The sequence below is a fragment of the Merops nubicus genome, unplaced genomic scaffold (assembly GCF_000691845.1).
Source record: "Merops nubicus isolate BGI_N331 unplaced genomic scaffold, ASM69184v1 scaffold6449, whole genome shotgun sequence".
NCBI classification, from domain to species: Eukaryota; Metazoa; Chordata; class Aves; order Coraciiformes; family Meropidae; genus Merops; species Merops nubicus.
The window spans coordinates 12,359-30,063 of NW_008632942.1; the positions used below are offsets into that span (position 1 = coordinate 12,359).

At 41.7% G+C, this 17,705-nt stretch overlaps 1 protein-coding gene across 1 annotated transcript; it reads right to left on the reverse strand.

The window, feature by feature from the left end:
• Window positions 1–319: 319 nt before the first annotated feature.
• ENTPD5 (ectonucleoside triphosphate diphosphohydrolase 5) lies at window positions 320–15,941 on the reverse strand. Its single transcript, XM_008948061.1, has 13 exons — window positions 15,725–15,941; window positions 14,856–14,935; window positions 12,757–12,900; window positions 12,095–12,170; window positions 10,503–10,538; window positions 9,568–9,656; window positions 6,835–6,914; window positions 5,234–5,295; window positions 3,701–3,802; window positions 2,935–3,075; window positions 2,515–2,571; window positions 639–754; window positions 320–456 (listed from the first exon to the last, which is right to left on the reverse strand). The coding sequence occupies exons 1-13, from the start codon at window positions 15,939–15,941 to the stop codon at window positions 370–372; spliced, it is 1,287 nt and encodes a 428-aa protein (XP_008946309.1). The 3' UTR covers window positions 320–369.
• Between the last annotated feature and the right edge of the window lie 1,764 nt (window positions 15,942–17,705).

Genomic DNA, 17,705 nt, shown 5'->3' on the forward strand with positions numbered 1-17,705 from the left:
AACAAAGAGGAGAGGGGAAGTCACGTGTCTGTCTGCCAGCACGTGCCAGGTACTCTGTGCTTCGAGCAATGGCATGCTACGCAAACGTGCTGGTGGAAGCTGGCTTTGAGCCCCTTGCAGATACTCTGCTAGAGCACAGGCCTTTTGGCTTTCAGAAGGCAGCTTCTGGATCACTTATGGCAATTACAATTATCAATCATACTGCAGCAACTCTCATTAGGCATGACACCAATCCAGGGTGAAGATGTGTTCTATAGTTTTGGTCCATGTTCTGCTCTGTGACAAACTCCAGCTGAACAACATACCTGGAGATTTCAACTTGCTTTCTCAGCCTTTCAGAAATGCTGAAGTCCACAGGAATGTCACAGCTCAATAGGTTATCCCTAGAGACTGCAGCAGGTGAAAGGTAGCACCCAAAGTCCAGCTTGTCTCTATGTTGTTCACTTTCTTTGTTAGCTATAAAGGAAAAAAAGTTGTTCCCAACAGTTCTCTTGATTCATATGGTGCACAGATGACAGCAACTACATGTAACAATGCTGGAAAGACTCAGTGGATAATTAGCCAGAAAAAGGAACTAAGGCATGTTGATTGATACAGAAATTGGCAAGCTAGCTTTGGGATTTAACCATTTTTCTCACCTGTAAGAGCGTGTTGTCCCTAAATCCAAAACCTTCCTTTAGTAAAGCAGTGATGTAAGTGAGATCCATGCAGAGGAAAGGACTGGATGAGCTGTACCTCTCCATGTTATTACAGACTAGAGAAGGAGGAAAGAAAAAAATCTCAGCAAAATAAGAGCTTTTTTTATCCACATTGTACATCCAAAATGACCTCAAGCCAAAGCTTACTAAAATAAGTCACCCACTTCTGTTAACAGGTACATATGGACACATTGTACATGCTGCTCAGCTGTTTGTAATGTTGCAGAATAAACCATACAGTACTTCCAGTTCTTCCTAACTCCAGTCTAAGTACATCTTTTATTACAGCAACATAATCCACATAGCTCTTCTGAAGTCTCAATCTCTGCTCTACGGGTAACTGACAGGGAGTTGGTAGATTACTTAGTCTTTCAAGAACACAGCATCCCCTATCTTGCTTGTCTAGTCTCCAAGGATGGCTCCAGTAATGGACTCCACCTTCTAGGATGGCAGCTTTTATTTTTTTCTAACCACATCTGAGTTTCTAGGAGGATTAAGTTTAACTGCAAAATCATTAGAATTTAGGTTCTATTTAAAGAAGAAGAAAAAAAAAAAGTCAGTCCTGAAGTACAGAATGTCTACTTTTAGCCCATATCTGGGGCTAAACTACAGCAGTTGCTCTATCACCCAGTGACCCCTCCTCAGGCAAGAGGAGAGATTGGGAAAAGGAGAGGAGACCCATGGTTTGAAATAAAAATGGATTTAATGAAACAGCCAAACTAACACCAATGCCAGTATAAAGTCAACAAAGTTATAGGACTTTTTAGGATATCGAGTAACAACAGAACTAGAGGGGATGGGGCAAAGCTGGAAGTGGGCAGATTCAGGCTGGATGTGAGGAAGAAGTTCTTCCCCATGAGAGTGGTGAGACCCTGGAATGGGTTGCCCAGGGAGGGGGTTGAGGCCCCATCCCTGGGGGTCTTTAAGGCCAGGCTGGATGAGGCTCTGGGCAGCCTAATCTAGTGGGAGGTGTCCCTGCTCATGGCAGAGGGGTTGGAACTGGGTGATCCTTGTGGTCCCTTCCAACCCTGACAGATTCTGATCTGTTTTAGCAGAGGACTTTAGAGCCCTAATGGCTCAATGGTTGGACTTGATGATCTTGGAGGTCCCTTCCAACCTAAATGATTCTATGATTCTATAGTCAGCCCAGCAAGTGTACAGTGGACACGACAAGCAGGAACAAACCAGGACACACAATTCAGCACCTTCTGGTGAAATATACAGTCTACTAATCACCCTGAGGATGACTGCAATTCAGAAGCAATGTCTCACTCTTAGCCATTAGTAGCACAGCAAGGTGGGGGCTCTTTTTTCACTGGAGTAGGTACAAAACCAGAACAAGCACTCAGGAAAAAAGTCAGGGGGAGGAAAAGAAATCCAGAACAGGCTGTCAGACTTGGACAACCTCTATGGTATCTCTCCATTCTGTTAGGGATTAGAAAGGATTTCATGTCAGACTTACAGAAGTCAGTGCTCTCCTAAACTCAGAGAGTTGTATTGAGGAACTCTTGACACAGCAAATTCACTTTCTTTTGTACTGGCACTGATGAACTATTTCTTGCCTCTACTGAGCAGAACTGTGAAGCTTCTGACATTTTTCTTCCCTTCACTGCTCTACTAGTACTTCCTTCTGCAGCAGCTACAGGTGTTGGCTAATAAAAGGTACATAATATGGCACGGAATGTGTAAGTGGAATAAAGGTTAAATAAACTTTTCTTTTTTTTTTCTATTAAGATCAAACTCTTATCATGTACTGCCTGTTCATATTTCTGTCATTTCTCATCCACGTCACTTTCCCAAGTCTCATGACAATTACCTTCTTTGGCTTTTCTTTCAAAATCTCTCACTTCCAAAACACCTCCCTGTTCATAATCTGAAAAGGAAGAGATGAGAAAACATTATCATAGACCTGGAAGTATTTGAGTTATATATCTAAGCTGACCCTACAGTGCAACTTGGTGATGCTGAGCTAGGAATAAGATCTGTTGGTAGTAGAGGACAGAGCTGCAAGTATAACTGGAGCTCAGTGCAAAGTCTCATCTGCTGAACTCTGAACATCAAACAGCACTGGCAGCTATATGTTCATTCCCTGAAGGCATTTTGTGTATTTCTTCCTTCTCCACACCTCTGCTTTCCCCAGCCCTCCCTGCTCCCCATGGCTCCAGCCTCCAAGTATCCTTGGTCCACCTTCTGGTTGGCATGCTCACACGTAGTAGGTGATCCCAAACCAATTTACCAATTAGGTTGGTGTCAACTGCTCGATCATAGTAATAGGAGAAAGCATAGAAGGAACTTCCACGAATTTCATCTGGTTGGTGCAGTTTCCCTTTGACAACCTTAAGTACTTCCAAGTAGCAAGGCCTGAATCCTGTTTCTCCTGTCAGGACAAACACAGATGGGGTGAGCCAAAGAAGCGTATCCAGGAGATGGAAGAATCAGGCGCAACAGCATGAGAAAAGAAGAAGCAGAGATTAAAGGCTCCGAAGAGCTGAGAAGAGCTTAAATATCCCTCCCAAAGTTCAGCATGGCACATGCAGGCAAGGACTCTGAATCACCATCATCAAGTGGAACTGGTTAAAGCAGATCAGGGCAATATTGGAAAGGTGCTCTGTGCAGACTAGCTTGAAAAGCTTCCTCCACATCAGGCAAAACTCCCACTACTATGTTCAGCATATGTCAGCAGAATCTCATTTATATTTGCAACCACCTGCTAGACAAAACTCTTAACTTTCCTTCTTCATCACATTGTAATTTTATCAATCCTCTACACACACACCAAATTTCTAAGTCAGCTCTCGTGTAGCAAGAGATCACAGCCAGAACATGGAGAGTACAGACCAGCTATTCTTACAGCTTCAGATTTTTCTCTGTCAGAAGTCTGCATCTATGACTGGACAGGTCTCCTTCATAATGCAAAGTAACTGATGGAGTATTTGCCAAGGAAAAACTCAGATTCTGGAGACAAGTTTTCTTAGAAGAAGCAACACGTCTCCTTAGTTTACCTTCTTTGTTGCCACCATACTGGTATTTCACTCCCCCAAAGTGCCACTCTGCTTCCAGCTGCTTTGGCAAACAAGAACTGCGGAACATTTGTCCATCCACAGCTGGAACAAAACCAGAGGCAAAGAGTCAGAAAGAATAAAATTGAACACCGTTATGGATCAATATCCAGAACCAGAAAAGAAAGGCTGAAAGATCCTAATTAAGGTCTTCAAGCAAAAGTACAGAAATCTGAATTCATGGATGCTGCACAAACTGATTATGAATTATAGATTAGTCTCATTCTGGAAAGTTGTACCCATTTTGTCCTTCAGGCTGCAGAGCACCCGGGCCTGTTGTTTTTTAATAGGAGATAAATGGTAGAAGGATATCTGGATAATGGCTGCTCACCACAGAAGCCAAGAAACCAGAGAGGTAATATATCAAACACAGATACACAAACCCTAACAAACAGCAGATAACTGAGACAAAGAAAGAAAATGACCAATGAAGACAAAAATGCCTAGGATCAATGGCCACTAAAGGAACCACTGAATGTATCCTTGAAGGGTTCAACTAGAAATAATGTAAGTTGATGAGAAGAAAAAATGTTTATTGTTGCCAGTCCAAATCTCACAGAAAAAGCAGAGTTTGCAGAATGACTGAGGGGGATTGTGGGACTGCACAAAATTTACCATGGGACATTTAGGAGAAGGCTCAAAGGCAGGGAAAGGGGGAATCAAGGGATCAGGGAAGCACAAGTGTGGGAAAATGGAGGGGATTATAAAAGAAGGCAATCACACCTAGGCAGGTGGCTGGTCAGTATGCTTTTCTGGCTGAGCCCTGTGAAAAAACCACTGCAGTCTGCCCTGTCTTCTTCTTAAACCCTATTCCAAACTATTTTTGATTTGAGTACATTCCAGTAATTAAGACAAGTCTATCTAGCTAAGGATCCAGAAGGTGGAAAGATCCAAGGTCCTGGCCAGAGACTGGACAAAAAGCCCAATGTCTAGGCATGAAGACCTGAAGGACTTAAGGTCTAGGTCAGAGACAGGAAAGATGCAGGAATGTGACTGTGCATTCAGGCTAGTGAGTGAGAGTGTATGTGATTCACTCGTGACCTTCAAGTCAGTGAATACAACAGGAGGTCTGGGGGAACACAGTGGGCCAGGTGGATACCAGAGAGGCCTATAAAGTGGGTTTGGGATAAGCAGCAATCCTTAGGAAAACGACATATTCGTGTTGCTTGTGTAGATGCTTGTAAGGCTGTGAGTGTGTGGCTGGCTGTGTCTATATGGTGTTTTCTCTTCCCATGTGCTCATGTCTGGAATTTGCAATCAGTCTCACTGCTGGCTGAACCTGGAAACAGGGAAAGGCAGCCCTCTCACAAGACAACTCCTTGACAAGCAGTAGTCTGTTTCCAGAGAGATCTGTATCAGCGAGAACACAGAAAAGCGTAATATACAGAAGTAATGTCATGGGAAACAGGGTCCCGACACCAGACTAAGCCCAACCATCTCTTCAAATATCTTGGATGTTTTACCACAGGAACATACCTTCCCTATTCAAAGCTCCAAGCGTTGCTAGTCTGGCAGCTTTTAGTCCAAACCCCAAATAGCTGCAAACAACAAAGAAAAACATTACAGTTTTAATTCTGTTATGCTTCACCCACAGCCTCTTCTTAGATCTTGGAACATTCAAGCCACATTTCCTTCCTCTGCTTCCCACAAGGCTCCACTCTCTAAAACAGAGAGTTCCCTTTGCCAGAACAATTCCAAGTACCAAAAGAGTGACATAAACCCAAGAATTACAAAGAGTTGTAAAACAGGCAAATCTAAAGCTGCAGAGAGTGGTTAGAGCTGCTGTGACATTTCTACAAGACATTAATGAAAATCAAAAATGTACCATCTTAAACATGAGGGAGAAAGGAAGGGTATGTGAGCAGTGGATGGGGAATAGGATGGCCACCCTTGTGTCACACACAGCAGACTATATGCTCTTAGGGCACAACTAATGGGAAAACTGCAGAACCTCCCACTAAATGGGAGCTGTGCCTTTGTGTGAAATTCCCCTCTGACTCCACAGACTACTGCCACACTCATTACAAGCCAGGACGTGAACAACATTGACGAGGACATCATGACACACTGCTGGCTTCAGCAACACAGCCAGAGGCAGAACCTGTCAGCCCTTCACTCCCACCTCTCTGTTACTCATGTCAATACAAATGTTTACAGAATCATCGCAGTTAAATTCACCTCCATCTGCCTCATTTTTTAGGAGATGACTTTCAATCCCAATTATTTTAAGTGATGTAATGGACTGTATTGGTGAATACAGCAAACAGTTACATCAGTAAATGTAAGCAATAGGAAGACTATTAAACAAGCTTTGCTGTCAAGTAAGCATATTCTGTAACCAAGATGATAATCTTCACCCCACTAGTGAATAACAATCATGGTCATCGTCACCCCTCGCTAGGCTGAGACTAACTCTATTATAAGTGGTCAAGTTCTCATTGGACTGTAAATCACGCAGGTAAACTCTCCAAATTTCATTGCAGACATCTCAGAATGTTGTCAGCTTAACACAGTAAGCACAATTATACTATTCCAAGCCAAGTAGTCCCTCCAATTGGTTCAAGAATCTGTTGGGCTCCATGGTCTGTATCAGCTGCCTGTGATTGTCTCTCTTGCCTTTACATCAGTCTAGGTTTTACTCTTTGTTGTTGATGAGATGTGCCATTTTAAACTAAGAACTAAGAAGGAAAGTCTCAGGAAGGTCCTCTTTCCAAACCTCTGACGAGGTTTAGTTCTGACTAGTGGTACAAATTCCACCTTTCTGCTTGGTCCAGAATATTTGGCTTGAAACCGGCAATGAGAATAATTCTCCTTAAATAGTGACTCATAATGCTATCTCTTCATTTGACAAACTGACAAATATTCCCTTGCACTGATATTAACCATGATCCTGGAACATTTCCAGTCAACTAATGTCATGTTCCACTTCAACTAATGTTTCAAGCAGATGAGAAAGCTACTAAAAAAGTCATGGTCCCAACAGCTGGTAATGGGATAGCATGGCCATTTGTGGTTAACTTATGGGCTGCAGAAAGACTGATTTCCCCAGCAGAGACAGCAGCCTTTTTGCTCCTCACCTGTGGGTATAGAGCTTGTAGGTGCTATTAAACATTTCAAATGAGGTAAGAAAATCCCCAGGGGTTTCCTTCAAAGTTTCCTAAAAGTTAAGTAAAAGAAGAAATCTTTTAGTTTCTATTATGCAATAAAGAATAACCAACTTTGATGTAATATCACAGACATACCCATAGGGTTTACTGCACACTCATCTGATCTGCTTTGGAAACAGTCTTCCAATGGTGCCCACTGCTGTACTATCTCCAGCTTTTAACACTGAGTTTATTTATATGCATCTTTGTGTTACTTCAGTGTACAATGGGGAAGTGCAACAGATCAGGATGGAAATACTTTCTAATTCAGGATACCTAAATTTTTCAGCATACTTACATGCTCATCTACATGTACAGAATCCACATCAAAATCAGCTGCATTAGAAGTGCTACAAACTTCAGCATGTCAGATTAGACATTTCAGTTCAGGAATCCAGAAGAATCAAAAATGCTAAGTGAAGTATAGGCTATGTTTTCACCATGTTAAACGCCTTGCTGATACTCAAGAAAACACTGTGACCACTCACTACCAGTCTAAGGGATGCTGTACCTCCTGGTTTAAGTGCTTTCCTCCAAATTAACCTTTTGTCTAACCACCTCCAGTTTTCCTCCTTTCACAGTCTTTCCTCTTTGTGCATCCCTGCCCCACTGGTACTTAGTCCCTACCTTCTTGACAGACTAACTCTCATATTCTTGTAAATCTGAACCAGTTTAAGGCTCATTTACTGAAATTCAGTTTCTGTCTTTCCTCTGCTAGTCACCTCGTTCTCCCATTCTTTCTTGGCCCTCTGCATTCATATCAGGAACTCTCCTACCCCAGGCAAAGCAGCAAAATCTCAAGAGAGGACTGAAGATGCAGAGTCCCTGTAGTTACCATTCAAGTAACTAGATACAGCAAAAAATAAAAGGCCAAACAGAACTGGAATTGTAGAGTCCTAGACAGAAGCCTGCTAGAAGCTGAAAGAGATCTGGCAGTATTCAGCCTGACTTTATCCTGTACAAATACAAATTTAAATTTGTTTTGGGCACCAGCTAGATTTTCACTGGAATGGCAGTCACACCCTTGACCCAACACAACCAGACCCTGCCATATTTTGAGTTCTTTTCCTGACACCACAAAAGCTTTTTAAAGGGAGAAATCCTGAAAAAAAAATATATATATTTGGAGAAAACAAAAATTTAGACATCTTACACTCCTCCCAGATGAGGCAGGCATCAGACAGGCAACTTCATAATGATTATGACCAGGTTTCAGTTGTTTATAGCTTTGGCAATAATACCATGAGAGGCATACACTAGCTTAAAACGAGCTCCATGCACTTATTATATGTCCTCTGTTTGCTTGTAATCAATATTTTATTAATGAATCTCTTATTATTGCAGTATCTTGTTCAAAATTAATACAAGAGCAAATATGTGACTGCCTCAAATGGCCAGAAGGAAAAAAGAAACCTTCTGCAAATCAAAAGGGGGAAAACTCTGCTAATGCCATCAGATGGGAAAAACCCTTCAGAAACACACTGAGCTACGGCTGTGCTTTTTTCTATGTACTTGACAATACAGGCAAGAAGCAAACATAGTGTACAAGCAACACGAACCTTGGCTCCACACTGCCCTACAAATTCACAACATTGGTTTTGGTCCACAGGAGATCCTTGAGGCCTTTTCCTGCAAGGCTCTAAGGAGATGTTTGAATCCTGAGCTACAGTTCAGCCTACTTCACAGCTCTATTTCATCTCCAAAGCCCTGACATGCAACACCCCTTCCTGTTGGCCCAGCGCCCACTTCAGCAGGTGTTATCAACACAGAACAGAGGGCAAGCCCACAGTACTTGAGGCTTTGCTGAACAGGATAAGGTTGCACATCATGTTTCAACATGACCCACCACTGCACAGCTAAAATATCCTGATATAAAAGCCATGTGTTTTGTGGTCCTCAAACACCCTTTGAGAACTTCAATTTATGTAAACAAAAAAATATCAAACAAAGAACTCTTTCAGAAAGGGGAACAAAACTTCACAATACCAAGGTGTAGAATACTATAGTGCCCTGCTAATACACTTGTAATTTTCCCATGCAAACTATAGATTTGGGTCCCAGTTCAAATTGCTTCTAAAGAGGAAATCCTGTCAAGTCCACCAGAGACTATGGGGTAGAAGGGGAATTCTCAAAGAAAATGGGAAGAAATTGGTAAGAAAACAATGGATTGGCTGGCTATTATAAATGGTGTTTGCCCCATGAGACACCTCCAAAATTTAGTGAGAATCTGCTATCAGACTGGAATGGAGAAAAAAAAAAAAAAAACAAACAAAAAACAAGCTAACTCAGAGCAGGCCCTAAATTTCTTGTAATAGGCAAGAATACTCCCTGGAAATGTCCCACATTCATTGAATACAAAATAATTGTCTGCATTAATGAGGCTTTCCCAGCCTGGGTCTAGGAAACAAAAGCTGTTTCTCTGTGGTTTTGCCCATTTGCTTTCTTTCTTTTTTCTTCCTTGTTATCCAGGCAAGGATCCTTTGTTTGCAAGTGCCTGTCAGCCAACTGCTAATGTCAAGGCAAACAGAAATACAGATGTTTGCTACACCACAGATGCTCTGCATGTGCCAGTGCTGACAAAATTGTATCAGAGAGCACAGCAGTGCTCAAGGTCTCTCTACTGGCCCTGCAGTCCCAACGCGCACATTTTTAACCACCCCTTACCTCAAACCGTGGCAGGAATGTGATTTGGGTCGAGGCTCCTCCCAAGTCCAGAGTCCCAACAGTATGCTGGTTCTGGCCAGTCAGCTGCCCTGCAAACAACACCATGCTCAGAACAACCCCACGTGCAAAATACTGCATGAATGTTCAGGCAGCCACCAAATTATCACATTATCACAGGAATACAGGAAAACTGAGCTGGCTTCCAGAGACCAAAAACATCACAGAGAAAAGGTAGGCAAACAGAAGGTATTACAAAAAGATCCACAAGACTTTCTTTCTTGACTCCAATTTCACCTTCAAAAATGATCAAACCAGATAAATCTCTAGGCATCCAGCAAAAGCTGAAAGTAAGAGACAAAGTATCTCCTGCAGAAGACTGTCAGGGGGACTACGTAAGTTCTGTAACCACAATACAGCTGGTCAAGAGCAGTAGGAGAGGAAAGACAGCAGGAGCAGAACTAGCTGTTACCAATTCTCTTCACCCAGAGCAGCTTTTTTGCTTGCTCATGTATCTACTGGAGTACTGAGTTCCTTTTCCCTTTGCTAGATTGCATTTCCAGAACTCCCCAGAGGGCTAAAGCACCAGTGCATTCCCTGCTACACCATTTTACTCGCGTGGTTCATGTTGGGATAAATAATATTTAAAACTTTGTTTCCCACCTTCTAACAGATTAGCTGTACTGCTCCCCTACATACATGAGAGACCCCAGCCTGCCAGTGCCTCCCAGTCCTGAGTAAATCCTGGCACCTTCTGGATTAAGATGCCTCCTTCTTACTACAGGTGTGGCTCACCCTCTGGAACACAGTCTGGACAAGACAATCCACTGCTTTAGCACTGGTGCTACAGGGGGGAAGATGAGGAGGACATGGCAACCTCACCTCTGCAGAAGAGATTCAAGTTCATATTTAGAGAGAAGTTATACAGAATTGACTACCTGTCAAAAAGTTCACAGTGATCCAGGCTAAAACTCCTGCAAAGAGTGAAAAAGGAAAAGTCACCACTGAATACTCCCACAGCCTCCTGCCCACCATTACCACCCCTCTGCACGTTGTTTATTTACCTGGAAACCATTACTAACTTAACACAACCACCCCACACTTCAGAAATTAATTCAAACATAATTAAGTGGTACGATGCATTATTGAGTCAATAAAATCTCTTAAACTGGGATGGGTAGAATGTTTGCTATGCCTGTGCAAGTGCAGCATGCACGACCTATGTCTGTTACCCAAAAAATATACAAAGAAGTAATGAGCTGACACAATGCACAAGTTTCCGTGGGCACTTTTTTCACTCAGCATTTCAATTTCTACTCTGAAAATTCCATACACACCACCGCGTTTTAATCTTGTGATTTCTGTAATTACACTACAGATGGAGTGGCAACCAGCAAAACACAAACAACTGCTCTGACCAGCAGCTTGCTTGACACTGGCACCCAAGCACAGGCAAACATGGGACAGTAGAAGAGGTGGGGTTTTAAAATAAACCTTGGCAAGCTACACTGTGCTCTGCTATGCCTCATGGGTCCTGCTGCCTGTCAGCACAACACTTCTCCCTGCTACTCAATTCACCCATCAGTCCTAGCACAGCACAATACTTCATCAAATACTTGCAGACTTTATGTTACTTCTCCTTTTCTCCTGGCCCATGCGGACAGGTTTTGCTCTTCAATCTTCCTCCATTTAGTTGTTCTTAAAGTGTCATGACAATTATTTTTGCTTTCCTTGAACACCTTCCAAACTGGCAGTATATCTGCCATAATGAAGTGTTCAGAACAGAGTGTTACATCACAGGTGGCTCTTTCCAGGCATCCATACAGAAGGATTATTACCTGACTCTTCTCCAAGGTATGTCTGGATATGTAGCCAAAATGTTAGTGGTCTGTTCTGTACTGCAAAATCATCCCTCACTACAAACATACAAGATATTTCACTCTTTCTTGTATTTTATGTTACTTCCTTTGCTACTTTACTAGCTGCTTTTTTAAAAAACGATATATTTTATTATTAATCTATTTTTAATACTTGCCAATTATCCTTCATTCTCCTCTAATATTCATAATACTTTCAACTCTAACCCACAAATTGATGAGCTAATCATAATAGGTTATTTTTAATTATTATATTGTAGAATTTACAAGGCACTTCCCATAAGCTTCCTAGCTTGCTATACACTGCCATGTACCTTTTCAGAGCTGGACACCAACTCTTTTTCCACCTGTTCCAGGAGCAGACTTCAGCTGGTTAACCTGCATACTTATTCCTGAGACAAGATTCTGTTCTGGAACCTCAGAAGGCTTCAGATGAACCTTTCTCCAGCTAACTCATAAATCTCTTTGTGTAACTGCATCTGTATCCTAACAGATAATCAAGCAATCAACACCATCTAGGAAAAGCCTGGTTTCTAACATTCTACTTTTTCCCCTCATTTTAGTAAGCATTTCTCTTTCCATCTCACATTCAAAAGACATCTCTCTCTTTCCCCCATTTCTCTTTGCTTTCACTTTTTCCTCCTAAAACGTACCTTCATGAGACCCATCCATGATGCTAACACTGTCCTCTGGAACAAGAAATGGTGATTCCTCAAAGACTTCTCTGACCTGAAGAAATAAATAAAGATTAGATTCCTTGGTCTTAAAAGTCTTGTTCTCCTCTGAGGGTGACTGAGAAAGTTTTTCAGGAAAAATTTTTTCACTGTGAGGGTGCCGGAGCACTGGAACAGGCTGCCCAGAGGGGTTGTGGAGTCTCCTTCACTGGAGTCATTCAAAACCCGCCTGGGCGCATTCCTGTGTGATGTACTCTAGGTGATCCTGCTCTGGCAGGGGGGTTGGACTAGATGATCTTTCGAGGTCCCTTCCAACCCCTATGATTCTATGATTCTATGAAGTTTTCTTTTTCACAGTAGTACAAAATAAGACAAGTGTGTAGCGTAGACAATATTCTTCTTCTTTCAAGGGCCAGGAAAGAAACAAGTATTGTAGGTCTCTTTTCCCATGCCTTCTATCCACACCAAGACAGAGGATTTCAAGACCATACCAGAAAGTCTGTAAAGTCTGTGAGTTTCATGATATCATTGGATTACAGTCACTTTTCATAGCTGAAATTCTCTTATGCTACATAGAATGGAGTCATGAAAGATGAAACAGAGAAAGCAATACTAGTGCATTCAAAATATTTTAGTATTACCTCTAGAAGCAGAGCCTGGGCTTTCTCCTCTGAAAGCAAGCGCAGTCCAGCTGTGGCTTTTAACACTACTGGGGTCTTCTTCCAGAGGTGAGGTGGCACAGCATCTATGGCCATGTCTAGCAATCTTTTGACAGTTTCAGCACCCTAAAAGAAAAAAAAATACGTTTTTCTTATGGTTTCCTCCTACAGGCCATCAGAAAATAGACCTCCCAATTCCCCCTCAACACTAGTGAAACCAGTATTCAATAGCAGAAGATACTTCAGCCACACCCAAGGTAAGTACAAAAACTGTGCTAGACATTTCGTTAGAACCTTAAAGACAATGTCAGTGACGTATCTTAGGTGAGAGAAATGTCATTGTTTGTAGAAAATATTTTTTGGAAAGAACGGAGGGAGGTGAGTGAACTGATTACCCGACAAACAAAAATATCTTGCAGTGAAGCTAAGGGGTGCAATTACTCACTGAAGCTGGGAAGGTCAGGAGGAATGTCTTTAGATTTTACTAAATGCAATACACAAATTCCACGGGTGTCCATAGCAAGTAGTGTAATTAAAATGCCAGCTGTAGAATGGTTACCACAGCAGGTACGGGCATCACTGCAGGGCTCTCAACTATTTACACTGCTCTAACAATTACAGTTTGGCATTAGCAACAAACGTTCTCCTGTGAAAGTTCTAAAAACTTCTTTTGGGGTGAATTTTTCTCTCCTACCCAACAAACAATACTACTTAGTGAAATCATGGGAGACTTCAAAGTTGATAAAAAAAAACACCAAAATGCATTCACTCTTTCATGAAGTTGTATACCCAAATTTCTGTAGCACTGGATGCAACAGAGCAAACTGAGAAACCTGGAACTCCCACTGTGCTAGGCCCCCAATTCCAAGACTGCTAAAGCACACAAGGTGGAGTATCTAATCTATCATTCCTCTGACACCTCCTTTAGCTCGTCAAAGAGCTTACTGTCAGCACAGGGTATCTGGAAAGTGGCAGCTTACTTCAGGACTGGCCCTGTGTATCACAACAACAGGATTATTTTAGTTCTCTCTGCTCTGCTGTTAATTTCTGATTCCAGATACAACAGAGTAGTACAAAACAAGTGTACTGTGCATGAATTCATGGCCACCCGTGTTTGAAAATAAAGAGGATGGCACCTCGCTCCAATTTCTTAGCCAAATTATACATTTATATGTTAGTTAATACCTCTGATTGTGGAAGATGAAACTGTCCAACTGTGTTTTGAAAAACTCCATACATAAACAACAGAAGTCCTGAGGCAGTAGGAGAGTAACTGCCTGTACCTAGATCATTATTCAGCTGAAACTGTAATCAAATATTCAAACCAAGCATGACTGAACTGAATCCTACCTATTATTGAGCACTGGCTTCCAAGTCATGGTTCCAAAGATAACAGAAAAGAATCAAAACAAAAAAAATATTGGAAGTCTGATGATACACGCAGAGAATACACTTAGAGGAGTATTAAGGACTAACTTAACCTGCTACGTACCTATTTCTAAGTACTTTATTCTTCCCCTTCTCCATAATTTATTAAGAAATATTAACTTTCATAGATCTAACTATACATACCAAAAAATGAAACATTTTTAGGAGTCTTAAACCCTTACTTCTAAATTAAACACATCAAAACAAAACATGCCCTTTTGAACTGTGACCAGCACTGAAAATTTCAACCAAAGGCGAAAATGGAGAAAATTCTTAGTACATGATACAGGTGTATATATTTACTCATATTTGGGGTAGTTATAGAGGAAATAAACACTGAATATGGATGCTGCTAGAGCAAAAAAATCACTTTGAAATTCTCAAAGACATATATTTTATTTATAGATACAATTTAAGCAATTAAGCCATTGTTCCATTGATAAAATGTGTAAAACAACAACACCCATTTCACTGTGTAGAAATTAACTCACAGAAGTACAGGAACAAATTTAGAGAGGCAACAGTAGAACTTTTACATTTTCTTTTGACTCTGTGCAACTACAATTAATAATACTTGAACTGACTGGTAGAGTCCCACTGATACTAGCAGAAGCAAGACCAACTAACTCACAGAGAATGAAGGAGAGCCTTACCTTTTCAGGCTGATCAGCATATGCAGATAGACCTGGCTTCACAGATTCAAAGATTTCCCCTTCCAACTCTGGAAGGTTCTCTGCACAAATGAAATATTACACGAAACAGTCAACAACACAAATCTTTCTCTTTAGTGGCCTGCAACCCCTGTAAAGTGACTATCCTTGATTTCTCCTTGCAGAGAGCACTATTCCTTGCCTAAAACAAGCACTGCTCCTTTACTTCAGGAACATATTTAGCAGAATGTTGCCCTTGTGTCCTCCAAATTCACAGTACTGACAACATACTGCTATAGTTAGAAGCATGTTCATTGTGCATTCGTGAACTACGATGAGTTACAGTAATGTAGTATGATTGTTGCCTAATCTTAATAAAATTTAGTTCCCTCTATATCCCCAGGCTAATTGTGAAATATTAATTCATATTAAGACACGCACGGTCAACTCCCAATTAACCTCAGGTGATTCATCCAACTCACAAAACACAGAACAGAGGGGACTGGGCTCAAGCACTTGCCTGCAAAGCCAAACAAGTGTGACTGTTGAGGCACAAGCCTCTTTCCAGTCCAATGAGACATTCCTTTAAACAGCCGCATACATGAAAAATCTTTGGAAACTCAGTACTCTCCAGTATACTCAGAATTAAAACTCTGAGTTCAAAAAAATATAGAAAAAAGCTACTTTCACAGCAAAACACCACCACAAATGGAAAATAATCATCTGCTAGAGGTGTATTTGAAGGATAAACTGTACAAATCTTCAGTTGTTCCCAAATGCCGTGTTGGAAAAACAAAAAAAAAAAATCTCTTTTGGGAATTTGGAACCTAAGCTGACATACTCAAAGTGCACAGACTGACATGGGGCCTTACCTGGGCTCTTCTGCACAAAGGTGTAAATGTGAATCCGGGTTCCAGTGCTCCCTGCGTCAAACATTATGCCGTAAAAAGTGTTGGCTTTGGCATTTATAGGGCACGTGTTAGGTGGAAAGAAATCCTGAAACCACATCTCCTTGTTTGAATGGGAAAGAACAAAGGACAAAGAGGAAAATGCCAATGCTATAAGGATGGGAAGTCTAGAAGATGCCATCTTGCCAGGACCCCTCGAGGCAGTCAAACACAGATCAGCAATCACAGAGCTGCTGTAGGTCCTGCAGAGAAAAAAAAGAAGGAATGGAAATCACCAAGAGCCCTCTCCTTTAAAAGTCTGCAGAAAACCAAACCAAAACCAAACCAAAAAAACAATCTGTACACACATTTTCTGCCCTTTAGATGCTTTTCAACACCTCATCAAAAAGACAGGATTCATTTCACTTAGTGCTACAAGTACATCTAAGTGATTTGTTCTTTCAGAGTAAAGGTTTCTCCATTTCCCAAATGCAGAAGAGTTTAAGTAGGTTTTCCCCCAGTATTTCTAGTTTTGACTTTATTCATTTTTTTCTCTGATTTGGCTTGAAGGTTCTCAACATTTAGAGGCCCAAGAACTTCCAAATAGCCCCAATATTATCTGAAAAGAAGCATCACCAAAGGGGAGCTCAGAGCAGAACCACTCTACCCTGACATTTACACACTTGAGATGCTGTGGCAGAACAGATGTGTTTTCAGAGTTGCAAACAAAGAGAATTTCATCTCAGGCTAAGAACAGCTGCTGGGAGAGATCAGTGCACAGAGAGTGAAGGCACATCCTTCCAGCAGCATCCTTGACCCCAGGAGAAGCCTGTGCTGCACAAGAGGACTGAACTGTAATGTGCACTTGGGCTCTAAGGTGCACTTGGTCTCTGCCTTTCAGTATTTTTCATACTTTTCTTTTCTGTTTTCATTTTGGTTTTTCACCATTTTCTCCTGACACAGTTTGCATTTTCAAAATAACAAAACCAAACCAGTAAACTCCCACCACACCTTCATACCTAGACCAGTTGCCCTGAACATGCAGGTTGCTTACATAGCTTCTAACAACAGGTTCAGTGAGACAAGGCCCCAAAGCTGACACAGTACTGGATGCCAAGATACAACTACACCTCCTTTCTGTTAACACATATCTCTTTGCATATATTCTTCCTAAGACATGCTAATAAAGGAAAGATATGGGCATAGAAATGACAGGGTATACTTGGTACCCAAGTAAAAAGGAGGAGAATACACAGCTGTCTTTGCTATTTGCATTTTGACAGCAGAAAAAAGCATGTGGCCAGATGCCCCACTATATGCAGCACAGCCTGCACTGGCACACACACAGGGCACGCAGCGTACAGGAGGTGCAGACAGCTCCTCACCATTCTCCAGGCACTGGGGAACACAGCCATCTGCCTACAGCACTGCAGATTCTACTTCATACACGGGGTCATCTGCTCTGCCCCAGACCCTCACCCACCTCTAGCCCTTACATTTGACTGTCTTTTAGCAATCTGATCAACTCCACTATATTCATTCCCTTGAAATCTTTGCTATCGCTATCCTACATTTATTCATTCCTAAACCTAACCCCTCTCCCCCTGCTTTCTATGTGAACCTGACATAGCCTCTATTGCCACACACCCTTCTCCCACGCCCAAAGAACTCACTTACCCTCCACTACCTTTTATCTCAGTTTTAGCCCTTGTAAACTTTTATTACTTCCATCCTTCACCTTTGTCCCCAGTTACAACAAAGTGAGATTAACTTTTACCTATTCTCAGTAAGCAATGTCACACTGGGTCATTCCTCGAGTATCTAGCTCACTCAAGCAGTCATCTGTCTCTAGTGCAAACAAAATTTGTAGCCTACTGCAGAAGGGTAACCTTGCCTGTCTGCTGTGGCCTTCATATGGATCCTGTTCCTAGTAAATGCAGAGAGCAGTGGGCAGAAGCACAAGCTC

Excerpts from the sequence above, each read along its gene's own strand:
- ENTPD5 (XM_008948061.1), bottom strand. The coding sequence starts at position 15,941 with ATGGCATCTTCTAGACTTCCCATCCTTATAGCATTGGCATTTTCCTCT. Across the intron at positions 14,936-15,724 it reads CTTTGTGCAGAAGAGCCCAG|AGAACCTTCCAGAGTTGGAA; the intron begins GTAAGGCCCCAT and ends TCATTTGTGCAG. Across the intron at positions 12,901-14,855 it reads ATGCTGATCAGCCTGAAAAG|GGTGCTGAAACTGTCAAAAG; the intron begins GTAAGGCTCTCC and ends TTTTTCTTTTAG.